The following is a 21033-nucleotide window of genomic DNA, read 5'->3' as shown; positions in this document are numbered from 1 at the left end:
GAATCAATTAACAATAATTAAAAGAGTTTTTGTATATAATTTTATGTTAGATTTTTAGCAAGAGAAGATATAAATATGATACTAAATCTGGATTCAGTACTCGTTTACTCTAAATACTAAATAACGTTACATGCTCATGTCTTTTTTTTTTTTTTTTCAAGATTCATATGGAAAGTCTTCCCACTATCTTCATACCCTGTAACATATTAAAAATTGTTGATCGGCGAAAGATAGTATTGTACTTGTGTTTTCAAATTATAATACATGATCTAATTATTATTTTTTTGAGAAAATATTAGGATTTTATTTTACATAGTGTAATCCATGCTTTGAGTATACATCAATCTCTAAGTAAATAGCCTTATTATTTGTATCCAACCTTGACATATTTCTTGCCTTGTTTACATTAATTTTTACTCTAATGGTAAATTTATATTGGGATAATTTAAATATTTTATTTTCAATGAATTTGTATTTTTAATTTTTTTATTTTTTAAAAGTGATATATAAAATATGACCACAACGTCCTTTCTTGCATTTGTAATGGTCGAAGCGTGATTTTTAACATGATCAACACGTGGCTCTGAGTCAACCATTAAAAAATCCAATATGAATTCACAAAACCCAATCCTAGTTACTCCATTAAACAAATATTAGAGCGGTACTCGGGTACCGTTGCAGAAGTACGTTCACGCGCGAGAGATGATTAGCAAGTCTGGGAAGGCGCTCGCCGCGTGTTTTTAATTTTTAATTTTTTAAATAACTATGTATTTTTTTTTAATTTTTTTACAAGATGACGTTAAAAACAAACTCTTAATAATAAATAATATTTAAAAAAAGGGTGAAAAAGAGGATCTTGCAAAACCACGACTTTTTGGAGCAGTGGAACCATGGGCTATCATCAACGACCAAGGTTCCTGGTTGGTAGTTGCAATTTCCAGGTTGTCCGAGTAGGGGATCGACCAATACGTGGTGGCAAGTGATTGGCCTGACAATTAGTTGTTCCACGTCATTTTTCTCTTCGCAGATTTAAAAATTGAGTTTTTTTATTAAAAGAATTATCTTTGTGCCAAATTCTAGAGGAACCGCTCTGTCATCGATTGGATTAAAACATCATTACTTGATAAACGTTAAAGCAAGTAAACAAAAGTAATTATTCAACAACCAATTGGTAATTAACAAAAACAAACACTACGAGGGATGAGTTTAGTTATCCCTTCTTCTCTTTTAAGTCGCTTGGTTTTGATTCAATCTGATCCCTTGATTTTTTTTTCTTTGACAATCAACCTTTTTTCTTTTTTAATTTATCCATGTGCATTGACTTTTTTTACTTATGATTTGACTCTTTAGCTTGTTTTATTTGCCTGCATGGAGGATTATCATTTTGTATGTATATGCTTGTGTATATATTGCTTCAAACTACCCTTATAATTTCTCAATGATGTAATGATATTTTTTATATGGGAATTTTTTAATTTTTTCTATTTGATTATGTCATTTATTATTATTATTATTATTATTAAGTACAACTTCTCATTTTTTACTAATTAAATATTTCTATTAAAATTTGTAAAACACATGTTAACGTGGTTGTTAAATTGGCATGTCAGCATGTACACCAAATATATATATATATAAAAACACCACACTTTGTGTTCTAGTGTTTGTCCTTTTATTATTAATATTTGAGTGTATCTTATTTATTTTTATATTTATATGTCCATACTTTCAAAAAACATTTCATGCTATTATATTTGCATCACCATTTTAACTTATAATTTTATTTAACTTGATCAAATATGATTGATAAAAGATTTTGAAGGGGATATAAATTAGCTTTTCAAACTAAAAGCACTCAATTGATAAATTTTTAAAACTACTAACACTTGAATACAAAAAATAAAATATACATACACTTAAATAGAAAATAAATAAAAATAAAGTTAAAGTTAAATAAAGGCACATATTGTTCTTACTTTTTTGTTCTCGTTCATGGAAAAGAGTATTAGCTTAGTCAAATGGGAAATTTTTTTGGAAATGAATGAATAATCAACACACGGAGAGCCATGGGACTAGTGAATTAGATCAGTAACGAGAGCAATGCTTGAACCTTGGTCGAGTGGTGGATTGGAAATATACTATCAAGCCAGCTTGTTTATGCTATTTTTTTAAAACAAATTGATTTTTTTGTTATACTTTTAGATTTATTTTATTTTAATGTGTTGATATTAAAATAAATTTAAAAAATAAAAAAATTATTTTGATATACTTTTAAATAATTATTATTATTATAATATCAAACACTATAAGTATTGATTGTACTTGTTTTTATGATTTGTTATTTTACTTTAAGATTTTATTTTTCCTCAATACTTTGCAATGTATCTCTGGCTTTAATATTACTAGGGGAGTTTGCTTTCTTACGATTATAATGCTTTTTATGCTTGATATATAGTTAATAAAATCCACTGATGACAGTTTCATCTCTTCAAAGATTCAAATGAGGAACTTTTTAATGATACATTGCAGGTTAGCATAAGCTAATATAATTTTATGTAGGTTTTAAATTTTAAAAAAAAATTATGTAAAAAAGTGTATTATATATAATATAAGTTATATTCTAAGACTTTTACTCGAGTAGATATATTAAAAAATAATATAAAATATATTTTGAATTTATTAATTAAAAAATATTTAAAAATCTTATAAATTATTTATTTTTAATGTCGGAGATAACATATGTATAGCAATAAAGTAGAAATTAACAGCGACTGAACTAAAAAAAATGTCAGTATATCACTCAAGGAGGTATGAAGTTGGTGCAAGGCTATGATCGAACATGACAGTCATCATAGCATTTGCAAAACTACTACTTTTTTTTTGCTTTTGACATGCTCTATGTTGGGATATTGCCATTAATGGGCAACAACTTTGCAGACTACCCTAAAAAATAGGGTTGTCATTGTTAAAAGGCTACAATAGTAGTTACACCAACCATTGATAAAATGGTGCAACTTATGTGTTGCCACTATTTGTGCTATGATTTATGACCTCTTGTTTGCCATGAATTGCCTATAAATAGAGTCATTATTATTTGAGATCAAAATGAGAGAGAGTGTTGAGAGTGAAAAGAGAAAGAGAGGGCTGTTATAACAGCAGCCTTGCTGCCATGTGCAGCAATGTTTGTGAGCTGAGAGTTGAGTTAGAGTGGATATAATCCTCATCCTCTATGTATTTGTTTTGTTTTCTTTCTCTATTTCTAATAATATTGACTCTCTTGTGGATGTAAGTGATTTTTCGAACCATGTTAAATATTGTATCAATGTACTTAGCCTCCTATGAGCAAATATCAGTACATCACTAACCTAGATTTCTCAACAATTGGTATCAAAGCACATGGTTTAAAATGGTGTTTGATTTTGCTTAAAAGTAAAAGTTGTCAAAATTGTGTTTTGATTATATCACTGTGTAGAGAAGGAAAAGACAAAGCCACTAGTAAAAACCACGTCAAAATCAGATGTCAAAATCATCCTCATACACCGTCAAGCATCGACGGGGTGGCTGGTCACGCGCACAGATGCACGCCACGCGTCGCACACACCTTCTTCACCGGGATGGGCTGACCTGACTCACGTGGCTGACCCGGATAGAGGATGATGTCATCACAGTGTAATCATAGCATCAGCATGCACAGTTGTCATGCCATGTCAGCGCCTAGTTAGCTGACACGTCAGCGTAGTGGGACCCACCCACCACGTCATCAGCCACGCTGAGCCGAGTTGAGCAGAGGTGAGTTAGAGCTGAGCCGCGAGTCGAGGGATAGGATTCTGTGTAGCAGAGTTTGCGTGAAACCAGATCTGAGATTGAATCTGGGCCGTTTATCAGGTCAAAATTGTTTTGATCAAATCTTAGCCGTTTGAAATGCGATTTGAACTATTTCAGACTTGTTTTCAGCTAATTTAATCGTTTCAAATTGTTTGAACTATTTCAGACTTGTTTTCAGCTAATTTGATCGTTTCAAATGTAATGGTACGGTCTGATCATTGAGATTTGTGACCAAAAGTGGTGGTGGTGAATGAGAGATTGCCCGATAAGGAGGCATCTGAAGGTCATCATGGTGGTAGATGGAGATGAAAAAGTAGAAATCGCACATGTTTACCCAATTATATATGTTGAATTGCTATATGGGGAAGTTTGTATTGCCTTGAAGGAAGGAAAAATTTAGACACTCTAGACACTTGATCATGTGGACGATTTGAGGTGGAGAGTGAAATTTGATAAAGACCAATCTTGACAAATCTAAGTACTGATAGTCTCACCAGATGTTGAGAAATTAGGTATGAAACCAAAATATTCCAAATCACTTATAAAGGAAAGTCACGACAAAGCTAGCAAATGATTGTATATATGAAAAGACAGTATGATGGATAGATATGACCTGATAAGTTCTGGCTAGAAGATTGGGTTTTAAGCGGGACCAGTGTGACTCCTTCAATCTTTCCTGGTAACTTACTTAATTGAAGGATTATCCATACGGTACTATTTTCATATATGTAACAGTTTGTAATGAAACTGTTGAAGACTAACAGGATGATGGTACAAAAGAAATAGTTAGGTTCTGTATGTTCGAAGATCTGATGGAGTGGTGATTTCTCTAAAGAAGTTAGATTCGGTGACTGTGATTTCTCGAGGGGAAAATTGATAAAGACCCTGAAAATAAAAGAGAAATACAGCAAGAGGATAAAGATTGACACCATATTTCGACTTGGATAGGTGTTGTGACAGGATGAGCTGCTATCAAACATAAAAACAAGGAATAACGAGAAATGTGGAGAACAAAAATTGCATGAGGACACACAGAGATTTTACAGAAGTACCTGTAGGATTCAATGAGGTACTGTAATGAGACAATAGGTGCAAGAAGAAGAAAAGTTCCCAAATGAAGCTCACAGCAGAGACTATATAGAAGTTGTATAACAGGAAGTCTCTTGTGCTCTTGATAAAGGCAATAAGTGAAGACCTTTCAAATACATGCAAGGATAGAAAGATGAGTTGTTGCAGAAGCACCTAATTAAAAGGGTGCGACCGTCAATGATGAAAGCGAAGACACCAAAAGAGAGTTGGTGTAGGTGGAGCTGTCAAGCAAAAAGGCGTAGAAGCTCCAAACATAAAAATCAAGGTGGAGGATTGCAAGGAGTGTACTAAAACTCTCTCATTCTATGTGTTCAGTGGCAATGATCTCTTCCATAGTCCACATATGGTAGAGAATTTTTGAAGCCACTTTGAACCGTCCAAGCTGAAGGAGGACGCGACTGCCTATAAAAGGCGAAGACACCTTAGATAGAAGGTGTGAGGGCTATGAGATGAGCCCAAGATCAGACTACCGCATGACAATAAGTGGAGACACCTCAGGAGAAGGTGTGAGGGCCATGATAGGAGCTCTAGTTCAGAACGCCCTAGAGCTAATGTAATGACTGGATACGAGTATACAGGTGTATAAATAGCCAATAGAGTGACTATGATAAGTATGAAGACAAATACAGGATCGACTTTCATGGATATTATCCCCATGCTAAAGATCAATGAGCTAGAAGACATTTACCTTGGATAATAAGTAGATGACTTGTGAAGCATTAAGACGCGACTGGTAGGAATGAGCAGAAGGCATGCGCAAGTTCTTGGAACAAGTTGACTCTTGTTAAGGTGGTGAGCTCAGTAATGACATTGTAATATTCAGAGTATGAAGACAAATACGGATCAACCTTTGATGGGTTGCCCCTATGGTTAAAGGTGGAGAGCTACTTGGACTCTTGGTCTAAGAGTGAGAAACTCATAGAGAAGTAAGGTGTGGTTCCTAGAATGGAACAGAGGGTAGACGCAACTCCGGGATAAGTAGACTCTTGGAAGAGTGGTGAGCTTGTGATCACATTGAAATACTCAATGACTATCGCACTTGAAAATAGAAATTTCTGTTTGAGGGGGTGTTGTAAGCCTTGATGTGAGGCTTGATAAATCATTCTGGACCGAGCATGATTGATACGCTTGAAAGGAATGTTATGTCCTAGAGACAAACGTTAACATTCTTCAAATGTGAAGTGGGAGGCCATCTGGTTGAAGTGATACTTTGGTGTGAGCAAAGGTGTGCTTTGGCAACTCTAGTGATTGAAAGGTTTGACGAGTACCTGTAAACTTGGCCACAGACATTCTTGAAATGGTAAGCTTAGAAGAGCTGCAAGATGTAAGCTTGTGTTAAAGAAGCCAGAGGACAATTGCCCCTATAAATATCAAAGGGGGTGTTTGTTGGGATATTGCCATTAATAGGCAACAACTTTGCAGCCTACCCTAAAAAGTAGGGTTGTCATTGTCAAAAGGCTACAATGGTAGTTGCACAAACTATTGATAAAATGTTGCAACCCATGTGTTGCCACCATTAGTGCTACCATTTGTGCCATGATTTATAGTCTCTTGTCTGCCATGAATTGCCTATAAATAGAGGCATTAGTTGAGAGCAAAATGAAAGAGAGTGTTGAGAGTGAAGAGAAAAGAAGAAGAGAGAAAGAGAGGGCTGTCATGGGCAGCAACCCTGCTGCAATATGCAGCAGTGTTTGTGAGCTAGGAGTTAAGTTAGAGTTGATATGATCTTCCCTCTCTATGTATTTGTTTTGTATTCTTTCTTTATCTCTAATAATATTGACTCTCCCGTAAATATAGACGATTTGCCGAACCACATTAAATATTATATCAGTATACTTAGCCTTTTATTAACAAATATCAGTATATTATCGGTCTGAATTCCCCAACACTCTATAGTCTATACTCAATTTCACTAATGAAAATCCAATGCTACAGATGTAATTACATTATAGCATATCTAGTGATTTTGGTCAAATGATGGCTGCATATTTCTTATTATCTTCCTCGATAACTCTCTAAGAGTCATTGATCCGTAAAAGAGATTAATGACTGGTAATCATGCTAACATGAAAATAAAAGGATTCCTAGCAAAATCTCTCACCATTACATAAGTCTAATTTTTGTCCACTCAAAACGAAAGGTGAATCAGAAACCGGCCATGCACTAGAACAAGTCTCTGCTGCTGCTGAATGAACTTCCTAGGTTTGGTTTGGAAACCAGATAGAGGGTTATTTTGATTGTGCGACTCTGAGAGAAGCCAAGCACATCCTTACACTCCTCAAGATCAGCATCACAAGTCAAAAGAATTGACTCATGATCACTGTCCAAATACTTGAGACCAATCCTGCTGAAATCATCAATTTCAAAACGCTTTGCAATCTCTCGTTGCAAGTCCCTGAAACCCCAATTTGGTTGCAAGCTGAAACGGATATTTTCACCTCCAAAAGTGGCTTTAATTCTGAAGGCACCTCCATCTCGTAAACACTGGCCATTACTAATTGGTAGGGACGCTTGAGTCTCCAGATTTTTATTCTGGCATGATGTTTCATTGCTTTTGGCTCTATCAAGTTCCTCCTTATTCAAGGAGGGCAATTCTGACTTACTGCGTGTTCTCTTCAGCACCTCGACAGGGTCTTCTACAGCTAAAGCATGTCCAGTGCTCAAGCCATTGATGGTGCTGGTAAGCTGCCTTTTGCCGTGACAGATGAACAAACCAGAATTCTGACTACTCGACGAGGACTGGGATTTTGAAACAGGGCCTTTAGTGCTGAACAAGTGATTTATAGGTTTTGGGTTTGATTCCTTTGGGTAGTCAGTTATCTGGAATGATGAAAAAGGATTATGCCCAAAATATCCAGAGGAGCTCAATTCTGGGAAGGCGGTATAAAAGGAATCAATTTCAATGAGTCCTTGAGGTCCCATGACAGAGTCAACTACATGTTGGAGTTTTTTCAAGGAGTGGTTAACCTTCTTGATTTTTCGAGAAGGCCAACGGCTGATACCATATTGCCTGCACATCCTTTTCAGAGTGGTGGGGCAAACTGCAATTGAAACGAACTGTGTAAGCACTTGTATATTCACTAGGCTAGGGCGAAACAAACTGGGCAAGCACTTATTGGTCTGCCAGGCCAAAGTGCCTCCTCCAGAAATTAGCCTTAAATTCACAAAAAAAAAAAAAACCAGAAAAGAAAATGAGATCCAATTGTAATGGCATATTTTCGTACCACCAATACTTTTAGCAGCATCTTTAAGGCTCCCGGCAAAGTATTTTCGAAGAACTTGCAAGCTTATTGTCTTCTCTGTCTTGGTCTGTCTCTTCTTGCCTGTTTTTCTGCTGCCTAATAAGTGACTCCAAGGAACAAAAGAATCTCTGGCACTTTCAACAGTACAGCGTTCAGGGTTTTGTTGAAGCTGCCCAAAATCTGAAAATTCCCGCTCTTGGTACTGGTCTAAATCATTGTTATCCGAGTCGGTTGTCTCTTGGAGAGTCTCTTCTTCCTCAGGTTCTTGTTTCGGACACTCCCATGATTCACAGAATTCCAGGACGAATTCACCGCTTTCAAGTTGAGAACCTTCAGAATGTACTGGAGATGTGATGGTCTCAACAATTTGTTCCTCGGTTTCAGGATAAACTACAGGTGGGTTTTCAAGTGAGATGTCTGTTTCTTCTTGGCAGGTCAGATGGTGTGGGTTTATACTCAGATGACCAGACCCCATAAAAGGCAAATATTGTGAAGGGTCACACAGATCCTTAGAGATGGAAGGTTCAGGATCCAAAAAGTTGACTCCACCAGCGCTCTCCCACCAATATCTTTGGACCAAGAGTTCGTCTGTGAAATTCAAGTCCATGAAAGTGTCTGAGGTGGTCCTGAATATTGAATTTGTCCTGATGGCACCATGGTCCATACCGATCTTGATTAAAACTTGTATTTAGTACAACCTATGAAACCCAAATTGCAAAAAATTGTCACGAGCCAGAACACCATGGAACAGTAAAGATGAAAATTAAAAAGAGGGACTTCCAGGAATAATTGTTATTGCTTCTATCCAAGAATCCGATAGGATCAAGCCGCAGAACCATGGCTTCAACTAAAATTGCCTTGTCAACTGCAATCACAGATCGATCAGAGGCAGAAACCTAACATAGTTCTACGGCAAACTAACACAGAGGGACAATAAGTAAACTAATTTGATCATAAATACATGGCATCGATGTTTTTATTGAGTCTTGCAGGATTTCATAAGCCGAAAAGAAGAGAATGGACACAGAGAACATAATACACAGAGCAGTTGGTCATATAAACCAAGAAGTGAAAGAGGTTGAGCAAGTACCTCACTTTATGAAGATCCTCGATACCTAGTTTCTTTATGCAGTAAACCAAAGCCAAGAATGATGTTGTAAAGGAAAGTTGGGGACTTTTCTCTGGATAAGATCCCTTGACAGATTCTGAATATGAGAGTTTATTCTCCTCTAGTTGTGACACACTTCTAGTTATAACAATCCCCGAGACTAGTTGTGCGCGCGCTTTATCGACACAGCCATCCTAAATTCAACCGTGTAAATATAACCATCAAGGTTAAAAAGTTATGCAAGTAAAGGGAAAAAAGACCGCTATTTCTACAGCATGAACATTTTCAAATATCAGTGAAAGCGAAAACTTTGGATGTTAAAAGATTATTGACTACGTTATATTGTTTCTCTTTGCCCTCTTACAAGATTCCTTGCTGCACTGTCCACCTCTATTTTAACATATATTCCACTAATCAAAAGCAATTTGCCTCAGCTATTTCAACTTGTTTTAGGCATTATACCTGGTTTTTCAGTAAAACTTCCATGATAGCTATATTTAATTTGACTTTTTCTATAGAATTAGTTCAATGGCTTTTTCGGTCCATGCAGAATCTTTGAGAAATCATCCTTTTCTTCTTCTGCAATGTCCCTTCGCTTCATCAAGTCGCCACATCTTAACCCATAAGATAATCCAAGTGGAATCCTCATGTTTTACGACTTTGAGATTCCAAAGAGGATAAGGAGAGGGAAAGGTGAATTCTTCTTCTTGGGTGGTGCGTCCAGAATGCTGATTGCTTGCGAAAACTGACATGGCCTACATGTGTGCTTTCAAGGAAATACTAAAAATAATATCCTTTTAAAAAAATCGAAGAAAGACCAAAACCATTCATCAAGATGAACCATTGGTTTAGCAACCCCAATGATTTGATGGCGAGTCAGCATCAACATCATAATATATGTGAATATTTAGCTGTGGTAAATAACCTACTCCAGCTGCATTTCTTATGCAGACTTTTTTTTATTAAAATGGTAGATTCAATGATTCTTGAACAATATCTTATGCTATTGGAAATTGATTACATATATTTTTTAAGGGTTTTGATTAGTCATCCAAATGGACTAAAAAGCTAATTAATACGAACAGGATGAACGAATAACGGTTACGTGCTAGCCATAATCAGACACATTCTTTATATTATATGCTCTTTTCCAGCTTAATTAAACCAATAAGTTATGTCTGTTTGTTGGTGTAAAGCATGGTAAGTGGCGATTAGTATCTGCATAATGATGTCAGATTAGGATTTCACTACGGTGCTTTCCACAAAAAGCTCTTGTGAAGCTCAATAATTATTCTTTTCTAATAAGGCTGACCACCCACTTGCACTTGAACAGTATATATATATTTACCGTATGCATACAGATCATCAGCCAATGGTTTCTATTCTCTAACGTGGGCTCATTGTCAGATACAAACTGTCACTTGGATCTTGTCAGTATTCAATACTAGCTAGATCTAACTCAACATGGTAAGCTTCTGTTTGAGTCCTAGAAAATAAAAATAAAAATTGCACCTCTAATGGTGAAGGTAAGAGTGGCAGTTGTGGTCATCAGATTTCGTTCATCGGAGCAATTGTGCTGGTGTATAGCAGGATTTGTGTTCTTAAAGAGGCAAGACTGATAAAATGTCGTACTATTTTCTTGTTTATGTGCAGACCACATACAATCCAAAACTATCAAATGTCTCCTGGCCAGATTTCTTGCAACTAATGGGTAAATGGTGTGTGTGGGGAGCAACATACTGTCCAGGTCCAGCCATGCTAACTAGAGAAATAATAGTCACTCAGTGGTAAACTATCAATTTTAAAATGCATGAGCACAATTGGAATTTTACTTCAATTCACACTTTCAGGAACTTGCTCCCTGTGAAACTAAATGGGCTGCAAAGGAAAAGGGAAAAAAAAGACATGACCAAAGGTAGGGCCAATTCCCTTCATGATTGTGGTAGTTAGACTACTTTTCATGCCACTAAATGATGATATTACATAAGCAGAAGTACTTTTCTCATTTAAGAAGCACAATTTATTGCAGCAGAAAATTCACTATCATAGATGGAGGATGACTCAATCACTGACATGAAGAGCTGCAGTTTCTTGCAATTTGTCTTCTTTTACCTAAAAGCGTAATCTAGTAAACATATTGGTCATGAAGTACTCAATCAGTACATGAAGTACTTTCGTTTCTCATTTAAGAAGTAAAATTTCTTGCAGTACAAAATTCAGTATCATAGATGGAGGATGAATCAATCAGTGTCATGAAGTACTGTAGTTTCCTGCGATTTGTCTTCTTTTACCTTAAAGCGTAATCTAGTCAACAAATTGGTCACTGAGTGTTTGACAATCAGATTGTAATCACCTTTGAAATAGTGAAGCTTCTGCAAATCCTTTACTATCTGCTATGACTTTCAGAGTTCTAGTCTTCCACTCCGCGATCAGCTTATCAACAAGATTCCCTGATGGAGTATTCTTAAATCTTTATCTGCCAGGGTTATAGCACTGAAACCAGCTACCTCTGGACCAGCAAAAATGATAATACCTTGAACAGCAGGATGAGAATAACCTTCCCTTAGTATGCTCTCAAAGTATTGTGCCTGTCAATGAACGAATGTAATAATCTTTACAGTTAAAAATGGCTGGTCCAATCAAAGAATAGGACCCAAGGAAGAAACTTTATAGATAGTCTATCTATCAGTATATTTGGAATTGTAATTTTCATTTCATGCAGAATGGATAATTAATGAAGTTCAGATATTTAGTTGAAAAACTATGCCATACCTGATAAGGGCCTTTTTGGACATCGACTTCTGTAAGCCATATAGGCAATGCTGTTGATCCTAGAATGTCCAACGCAGATCTCATGTAAACAAGGTTTGGATATCCAGAAATAAAATGGCCTTGTATTCCTATTCCTAACGAGATACCTTTGATTCCAGGATACGACAGAATCTCTTCAATTTTCTTTACAGAGTTTACTGGACTTGCATGTATCTCTTTACTGTATTCAATGGTATTAAATTCATTCAAGAACTTTTTTGTCTTTGGATCAAGTTGGTAAGCTCTCAAGTAATATTCTGACGAAGCATTTTTTCCAAGCTTGTCCTCGTAGAAACTGAAATGCATGTTCTCATTCATAACATCCCACGCAATCAGTTTCCCCGAGTATCTTCGAACGACTGAATCCGTTCTTCTTGTTGCTGCTATTCTTAGTTCACTGGGAGAAAGATTTTTGACCCATTGAGGCTGCATCTTGGGGCTATCCCATAAGATGTTGTGACCTCTTACAGCAATTCCATTCTTTTCAGCAAAGCTTAGCATGGCATCTGCGATTGTATAGTTTTCATGATCTCGTTCCTTCTCGGTGCTGTACCACTTCATTTCATTGGTGAATGTACTGAACTTGAATCTTGAAGCAAACCACTTCTGGTAAGCGTTGCTTATGAGGATATAATGATTCATACCGCATCCAAATGGGAAGCTCGACGTGGTTTGCTTGATAGAGACTGCAGCACCACCCAGAGCAGTTCCATTGGCTTAAGTTACCGGAAACCTCACCTTGCTTTTGCGCACCTGCAGAGTCCAAATTTGAACTGGAATATTATAGATGCAGTTAACTGCATGCCATTATAGATTTTTAGACAGTACAGAAATGATTGATTAATTAATATTAACGTGCCTTCTGAGAAACAAACTACAGTATTCCAATTAGACAAAGGGAAACTGATCTCAGATCATTCATGTTAGATAAAGGCAGTTAAATAAAATGCAAGTCTCAAAAGTAGTCAATTCTTCGTTTCATTTACCTCCTCAATGCTTTTATCCCGGTGAGATCTCCATTGCTGCGTTGTAAACGGCTGGAACGAGACATTGTCTATCCATACCTCCACTCTTGTATTGTTGCACTATATTGATGAAAGAGAAGCATTCGTTTAGTACTGTAGTTCCAAAAGGATTCGGTAGATGGCACCTCTAATACTCCTGCATGCCTCTGCTTAAGAATCTCAAACCAAATCGGAGCAAAGTTCGATGATATTTAATGAGAAATTGACATAGGTAAGATGTAATAAGCACATTACCACGAAGAAAATCTCAACTGGGCCGGAAAGATGTGCAACCATGCCACCTTTTAGCAAAGACCAACATCCATGCTTAGCTACAACACTGCCACCGCGTATCCATTCGCCATGAGTGGTTTTAAAAATTACATCCACAGTCTCACTTCCTTCACTGATTTGGACCCAAGCTGAAAAGTTCATTTCAGTCAAATTTCTTAGGACTGAAACTATGGTGACTTGTAATATGTACAGAAATTCGGTAAAATTTGACAGGTTGAGGAAAGAGATGTACCAGAAGTAGAATTTCAAGGAATGACTCAAGAAATATGTGAGTTGTTATGGATCAAGAATGTCCGAAGGATTTAGAGATCAAATATACGGATCCTATTAATTTGTACTGTGATAATAAAACCGCAATTCAAATTGCACACAATCTTATTCAGCATAATAGAACTAAACATGTCAAAATAGATCATCATTTTATCAAAGAGAAGCTAGATCAAAAATAATATGTTTCCTATTTGTTAGCTTTGCAAATCAACTAGCTGATGTCCTCACCAAGGCAATATCAAACAAGGATTTTTATCATGTGATTGGCAAGTTGGGCACGATGTCTATGCACCAACTTAAGGGGGAGTGTTAGCTGGCAAGACATGTTTGGATCTAGGAAATCTGTTTGTTTCCTTGTACAAATTATTGTCCGATTTAGAATAAGATTCTAAGTAGAATAGGTTTCCTTGCTGCCCTGTACATATAGCTGCTGAACAAGATGAATAAAACAAGTTGCAGAGAATATTTTACAGAACTGAAATTCCTTATTGTATGTCTGCCGAAATCAACAGAAACAGAACAAAATGAAACGTTAATTTCTATAAATGTGTTCCAGGAGCATGCTTACATGATCATTTGTAGACAGAAAGCTAATTTCCGGGGTAAAAAACCTTCCTATTAGCTGCTAAAGGCTTGATTGCGTGTTCTCTTTGTTGCATAGTTGGCATTCCTTCCTCTTTCATTCATGCATATGCAACACAAGTCGGATCCAGGTAAAACCTGCAAAATAATTTCTCTTTAAGACTCTTCTAACATTCTAAATTTCTAATTTGAAACCCAACATATACAATACAGATGATCGTTCCTTTTTTTCTTAGTCCCTATTTTTGGATACCTCCTGCCCTTTCATGCTTGGATGAATCAATAGGCTAATAACTTTTCGTATCAAGTTTGTAATGAGTTACAGCAACTTACCTAAAATCGCATCAAACATTAATTTTGAAGATAGTGACATGCATCCATTGGCATGGATAGATCAAAGGCAAAGGGGATGGGTTCGTGTCATCAAGCTTAGGGCAACTCTTCGAAGTGGACCAAGAATGAAACCAACTGCATTAAGATAAAATACTAAATGTGCATTCCAGCGCTTGGCCTAGCGGTGAAAGGAGCTTGTCTCCTTTCATTGTCATGGGTTCGAGCCCTGGTATGCATGTCTGTCATCCTCGTGGTGTTTTACATGTCTACTGGGTTTGCAGGGTATTTAGTGAGCCATGAGGATTAGTCGTAGAGCGCGCAAGTTGGCCTGGACACCCCACGTAAATAAAAAAGAGCGCGCAAGTTAGCCTGGACACCCCACGTAAATAAAAAAAAAAAAACTAAATGGTGAGTTGGTTTCTTTCAAAACCAAATCGCTGCTCTTACCCAAACTGGGCATTTAGCCCAATTCTGAGCGGCTCGAAAATCAGTTACACTAGGGCTTCATGGGTTTTAGTTGCGATTTCCTCCTCCCCGCCATTTTACTTGATTACGCCTCCTTAAATCCTTTTTACACCCAAGCATTCGCCTACTTGATTGCATGTTTTCTTTTTTGCAGAGTAATCCTTTTTACATTTTTTTCATTAATAAATGAGAATTTATAGCAATTCAATTAGTCTGCAACATACCAGTATCTAGACAAAACCCTCGCCTGTTTTAGCTCATAAATTTCAAATATATAGAAGCATATAAAAGAAAGTTGTGGTATATGGAACCATATGATAATGTTGGAAAAATTGTTTAAAAAACACGGTTAATGAACAAATTTAGAGTAAAATTAAAAATGTATTCATTTATTTTTAAATTTAATCTACAATATAAGTTTTTAATATAAAATATTAACATAATTTAAATAAACTATAGATGATAAATTAATCTTAAATAATTTTTAGATATCATGTTTTGATGAAACTTAAAACCCTCTAAAAACTTTATTTCATATAAAAGAAATAAGTTTTTATTATAATTTATTTAGTGGTTACAATAAATAAGTTCATTAGTTTTCGATCGGGAGAGAATATATCAGCTTTTAATGTCTAAAATTCTTTATAAAAAAGGGTTACATATGAGTGTTTAAAGGTTGGTTTTTCTACACTATTTTGGACATAATTTTTGCTGAAATTAATGACTCTTCTTCACCTGTTTCATCTCTAAAATTTCATTTTCATCTAGAGTTAAAGTTTGATCCTTGCATATAGAGATATTGAATACTATTTTCACAAAGTGATGTTATTGAAATTTTGAGAAGTTTATTACAACAAGATTTTTTGTGAATGAATGGTAAAGAAAGTCTTATTAAAGAAGGGTTTTTTTTTTATGATTGCAAGTTATTATATTCTTATTATATTGGATCTTTATAAACTAAATATTTTTTTATTTATCCTATTTTATTTTTGAATTTTAGACAACTGATAACACAAAGCACCTATACTATTAGAGAAACAATCAAGCAGTAACTTGGTGGATCAAAGTTGTTCTGCCGGCAATAGTTGGATCCACCTTAAGGTTACTAGTTGAGGAAGATATATCTGTCACACCATGGCTGATAATATTCACATTGTAGTCTCCATGGGAAAGGGAAGCCTCGCAGAAGCCATTAGCATCTGTCAGGCCCATACGTGAACCCCCCCACTCATGCAAAAGCTTGTCCACGACATCTCCGGTAGCCAAGTTTTTGAAATTGTTATCAGTCAAACACATGCTGTAACACCCCTGTGGCTTCCATGCTGACCACATCACTATTCCAGCAATTTTTGGGTAAGAATATGCCTCCCTTAGAATCTGCTCCAGGTATAGTGCCTGCCCACGAAATTAACAATTAGTTCTTAGATCATAATGGACGATTTAATTTATATTATTAGTACATTTAATCAGGGAATCTAATACAACTGTTTCAGTTTCATTCTTATTTTACTATTTAAACTTTGATTCCAGAATGATCAATTATGTTATCTACGACATGAGAGAAGCCAAACCCATCCAGAACAATTTGAAGATGCACTATAAGAGGACAGGTTGTAATTTTTGCATCTTAGATCTCTTACCTGCTGAGCTGGGTTGCCTTGAACATCTACTTCTGTGAGCCAAATGGGAACATTAGCAGAAGCAAGAGTATCAAGGGAAGATCTCATATAAGGAAGGTTTGGAATGTTAAAGTGAGACTCTAGTCCAATCCCCAAGCGCAAATTGGCATTCCCAGGAAAACTCTGGATTTCTTTGAGCTTTTGAAGGTACTTAGCAGGTGAAGCGGCACCACCACCACTGTTTTCAATGGTATCAAACTCGTTCAGAAACAATGTAGTGAGTCCATCAGTCTTACCAGCCCAGTTGTAGATAACTGAAGAAGCATTCTGTCCTAATTTGCTTTCAACGAAAGAAAAATGCATATTTTCGTTAACAACGTCCCATGCTATAAGCCTGCCTCTGTATCTTGTCATAACTGACCCTACCCTTGATTGTACAGCCGTTCGAAAATCATTCGGTGAGAGTGAATTTACCCATCCACTTTGGTACTTAGGATCGTCCCAAATCACATTGTGGCCTCGGACGGCTATATTGTGTTGCTTGGCAAAAGCCAGCATGGCATCAGGAACTGAATAGTCAACCTGGCCACGTGTAGCTTCGGTACTGTACCACTTCATTTCATCTTCAAATGCTGTCACTCCAAACCTTGAGGTGAACCAATCTTGGTAGGCAGTGTTGGAGAGGATGTTCTTGTTTATAGCACAACCAAATGGGAAGCGCAGTTTGTTTTGTTTAATGGAGATCGTTGCATTTGAGAGGGGATTGCCTTGTTCGTCTATGGCTTGGATTCTAACTTTTTCCTTTCGAGTCTCCAACGAATATGTATGTATCCAATTAGGTGCAAAAATGTTGATTCGTAACTAGCCAGGAAAAAATATTGTAATTAAATAAACGATGAAAGATGGGACTATCAGTCAGCTAACCCTTTCAATACTTTGATCTTGATGAGACCTCCATTCTTTCTCGGTGAACGGTTGCAACGAGATGCTATCAACCCATATTTCGACCGAGGTGTTGTTGCTCTAAGAAAAAAAGAATGGAAATGGTAAACAGGTACAGCGGTAATAAGACCATAATTATGTTTTAGAAATTAGAGACTGTATCAGTACCTCAAAATATAGCTCAGCAGGGCCGGATGCATCCACTGTAAGGCCACCTTTAAGCATGGACCAGCACTTTGGCTCAGCAAAAACGGAACCAGCTTTTTTGAAGCCAGAATCTGTCTTGAAAATGGCTGTTACCTGAACATTTCCCTCGCTAACTTGTACCCAGGCTGCATTAACTCAAAGCACTATATTAACATGATCAAATCACAAAAGAAGAACAGAATGTTATGCAATTTTCTTTTCTTTTCTTTTTTATTTTTTGGATAAGTCGCAGACACCCTTAACCCAATCTTAACCCCTGATGAGACAAGACGTCACAGTGAAAGCAGACTGGTGTTAAGTGCTGTTTAATTAAGAAATCAATTTAGAATTTCAGGATTTCGTAAGCAGTTTCAGCATTTTACTGGTAATAGAATTCTGTTTTCGCCACCCTCTTTTTCAGGCACTAGTACCACACTGTGAACTTAAAATGAGTTGGGGAGGAGAGGGGGAGCAGCAATGCATACCAGAGAAAGTATAGAGGTGGTTCTTTTTCAAGTAAAGCTTCTGTGACATGCTTCCATATGGATTATTCCTGGAATGAGCCGCAACGTATTTGTTGCCATTGGATTCTCTATGTTCTGTCTTCGCATCTCCAAATGTGGACCATGCTCTTAGTCCATCATTTAGTTCTGGGTTAACAATGATTCCTCCATTATACTGAGGTCTGAGAGGATTTTCCAAACACTGAAATCACACCATCAGGCAAAGAGAGAATGAATCCTATAATCACTTGAGATTATGCACAATCTTTGCGAAATAAATAGAAGTTGATCTTAATTTGAGCTTGCCTCAAGGCTGATCGAGTGATCATAGGGTAAGGCATTGGTTAGAAGACCTGCAAAACATGCAAGACGTACATTACGTTTGTGGTGGCAGTAATTCATAAAATATCTTAGAGACTTGGTGTCAAATATATAATTAGGTGCCTTGTTTTCTTAATTTTTGCTGAACAAGCTATAAAAGGTACGTGAAATAAAAAAATAAAAAAAGGGAGGCTGATATTGTGGATTTACAGCAGATGTTTAATAATGAATTGGGAATACTTCCTGTTCTCCCTAAAAAGAAATGTAGAGAACAATCTCTTTGTGAAATAGAGGACCTTCAAGACTGCCTAATATTTTGACAGTACACCTGCTGATAGCTACATTAATCAAATCATGGAGGAAACAAACCTGCAAAAAGGATAATAGTGAGCAGTGGCAGAAGAAGCTGACCACCATTTTCATCTCCTGCCTTCATATTATACAATAGCCAGAGTGTAGCCCTGAAATCCATGAACAATCCCATCAAGATTAACCATGAGATCACGAGTAAAAATAACATATAGATGTAAGCATCTTAATTAGATTATTGTTTTGGGAGCCGGCTATAATTTGAATTAAAATAACTTGATTATAAAATTAAGATAATCTCATAAAAAATAAATTAAAATTAATTGTAAAGTTCAATCTTCAATAACATAAATGTTAAATAAAAAAAAAAACAATATTGAAATGAATTAACTAATTAATATGCATGTATGTTATGTGAGGGAACAAACATACCAAGTGATGTGATGAGAGAGTTTACAATTCCAAAAAATACGGTACACACACACATATATATATTAGAGTTATGCTGGAAGAAGAAGCCGAAGAATCCTCATCGAATTGAGGGAAGCAAGAGATATAATTCATCAAAATAATGGGAAAACATAAAATATATCCAGTGTATCTATAATTTCTTAAAAGGTATTGGCAGAGCCTGATTTGTTTCCCATTTGGTGACTGCTATTACTCTACAATAATCTCCATTATTTTGGTAGACTATAAGATTGGATCTTAGATTTTTAATTACTAAATCAGTCTCTCCCTTCCCATTTATCTCCCTTTCTTCTATTTTAATTATTGAAAAAAATCAATCAACAACTCTATTTTATTTAACTTTACGTCTAGAAAACAAATTGTACGTAGAGAAGCTTTGATCTGACGGCTCCAAATCTTCAACAAGGCACTCCTCATGCGCCTGATTACACATTGTTTAAATCTTTCTTTTGTTTCGGATGCATGCATTAGTTTCTTAAAAAGTTTTTTGTTTTCAAACTGAGGTACCTTGAATTTGAACTCCAATATAAATACTGTGAGATTTTTGATACATGTGAATCTGAAAGATATAAAGATTTTTTACTATACTTGTGTAATTAGTCTATACACACCTATTTCTAGTTTAAGAAATTTCCCAAAAAAAAAGTTAAAAAATCTTTTAAGATGAGATTGTAAAAAAAAAAAAACAAAAATATTAAGGGAAATAAAAACCCAATCATGTTAAGCTGTCAAGCTGAGCTTGTTTAAAAAAGAAAGTGGGCCTGGTGAGCCCACGTTAATGGCCCTATGACCAAGTTGAAGTACGATCCGAATATTTATATTAATTTAAAAAAATTAAAAAATAAAGGGTGAAAGTAGAAGCCAACAAGAATAACCGGAAAAATGAGTTGCTGGAAGAAAATAATGTAAAGATATCCTTGAAAACTTGTAAAGTATAATTATATTAAATTATAATAAATTATGAATGTAGTGAGCTTGAATCTTGAAGCAAACCACTCCTGGTAAGCGTTGCTTATGAGGATATAATGATTCATACCGCATCCAAATGGGAAGCTCGACGTGGTTTGCTTGATAGAGACTGCAGCACCACCCAGAGCAGTTCCATTGGCTTAAGTTACCGGAAACCTCACCTTGCTTTTGCGCACCTGCAGAGTCCAAATTTGAACTGGAATATTATAGATGCAGTTAACTGCATGCCATTATAGATTTTTAGACAGTACAGAAATGATTGATTAATTAATATTAACGTGACTTCTGAGAAACAAACTACGGTATTCCAATTAGATAAAGGGAAACTGATCTCAGATCTTTCATGTTAGATCAAGGCAGTTAAATAAAATGCAAGTCTCAAAGGTAGTCAATTCTTCGTTTCATTTACCTCCTCAATGCTTTTATCCCGGTGAGATCTCCATTGCTGCGTTGTAAACGGCTGGAACGAGACATTGTCTATCCATACCTCCACTCTTGTATTGTTGCACTATATTGATGAAAGAGAAGCATTCGTTTAGTACTGTAGTTCCAAAAGGATTCGGTAGATGGCACCTCTAATACTCCTGCATGCCTGAGAAATTGACATAGGTAAGATGTAATAAGCACATTACCACGAAGAAAATCTCAACTGGGCCGGAAAGATGTGCAACCATGCCACCTTTTAGCAAA

The 21033-nt window shown here is 36.1% G+C and overlaps 2 protein-coding genes and 1 pseudogene across 3 annotated transcripts; all 3 read right to left on the bottom strand.

The window, feature by feature from the left end:
• Positions 1-6808: 6808 nt before the first annotated feature.
• LOC105109144 (protein NLP2-like) lies at positions 6809-9491 on the bottom strand. 2 transcript variants are annotated; one of them, XM_011003752.1, is made up of 3 exons: positions 9247-9491; positions 8139-9021; positions 6809-7955 (listed from the first exon to the last, which is right to left on the bottom strand). In XM_011003752.1, the coding sequence occupies exons 2-3, from the start codon at positions 8818-8820 to the stop codon at positions 7078-7080; spliced, it is 1560 nt and encodes a 519-aa protein (XP_011002054.1). In that variant the 5' UTR covers positions 8821-9021; positions 9247-9491; the 3' UTR covers positions 6809-7077. The 2 variants fall into 2 exon arrangements, with proteins under 2 accessions (XP_011002054.1, XP_011002061.1); XM_011003759.1 differs by having other exon boundaries at positions 8139-8854.
• Positions 9492-11480: 1989 nt separating this feature from the next.
• Positions 11481-13792, bottom strand: LOC105111354 (endo-1,4-beta-xylanase C-like; annotated as a pseudogene).
• A 2272-nt stretch (positions 13793-16064) lies between these two features.
• Positions 16065-18614, bottom strand: LOC105109107 (endo-1,4-beta-xylanase 2-like). Its single transcript, XM_011003710.1, has 6 exons — positions 18576-18614; positions 18256-18475; positions 17753-17916; positions 17567-17665; positions 16664-17452; positions 16065-16418 (listed from the first exon to the last, which is right to left on the bottom strand). The coding sequence occupies exons 1-6, from the start codon at positions 18612-18614 to the stop codon at positions 16065-16067; spliced, it is 1665 nt and encodes a 554-aa protein (XP_011002012.1).
• Between the last annotated feature and the right edge of the window lie 2419 nt (positions 18615-21033).

Source organism: Populus euphratica, unplaced genomic scaffold (genome assembly GCF_000495115.2).
Source record: "Populus euphratica unplaced genomic scaffold, PopEup_1.0 scaffold3.1, whole genome shotgun sequence".
NCBI lineage: Eukaryota > Viridiplantae > Streptophyta > Magnoliopsida > Malpighiales > Salicaceae > Populus > Populus euphratica.
The sequence above is the reverse complement of the archived record's forward strand: the minus strand, read 5'-3'. Positions and strand labels throughout refer to the sequence as shown.

Bases quoted from the DNA above. Each gene is read 5' to 3' on its own strand.
- LOC105109144 (XM_011003752.1), bottom strand. From the start codon at position 8,820: ATGGACCATGGTGCCATCAGGACAAATTCAATATTCAGGACCACCTCA. The intron at 7,956-8,138 runs GTACGAAAATAT...TTTCAATTGCAG, and splicing joins TGCTGCTAAAAGTATTGGTG to TTTGCCCCACCACTCTGAAA.
- LOC105109107 (XM_011003710.1), bottom strand. From the start codon at position 18,614: ATGCCTTACCCTATGATCACTCGATCAGCCTTGAGGCAA. The intron at 17,666-17,752 runs GTACTGATACAG...TTTTTTTCTTAG, and splicing joins CTGCTGAGCTATATTTTGAG to AGCAACAACACCTCGGTCGA. The intron at 16,419-16,663 runs GTAAGAGATCTA...TTTCGTGGGCAG, and splicing joins AAGGCAACCCAGCTCAGCAG to GCACTATACCTGGAGCAGAT.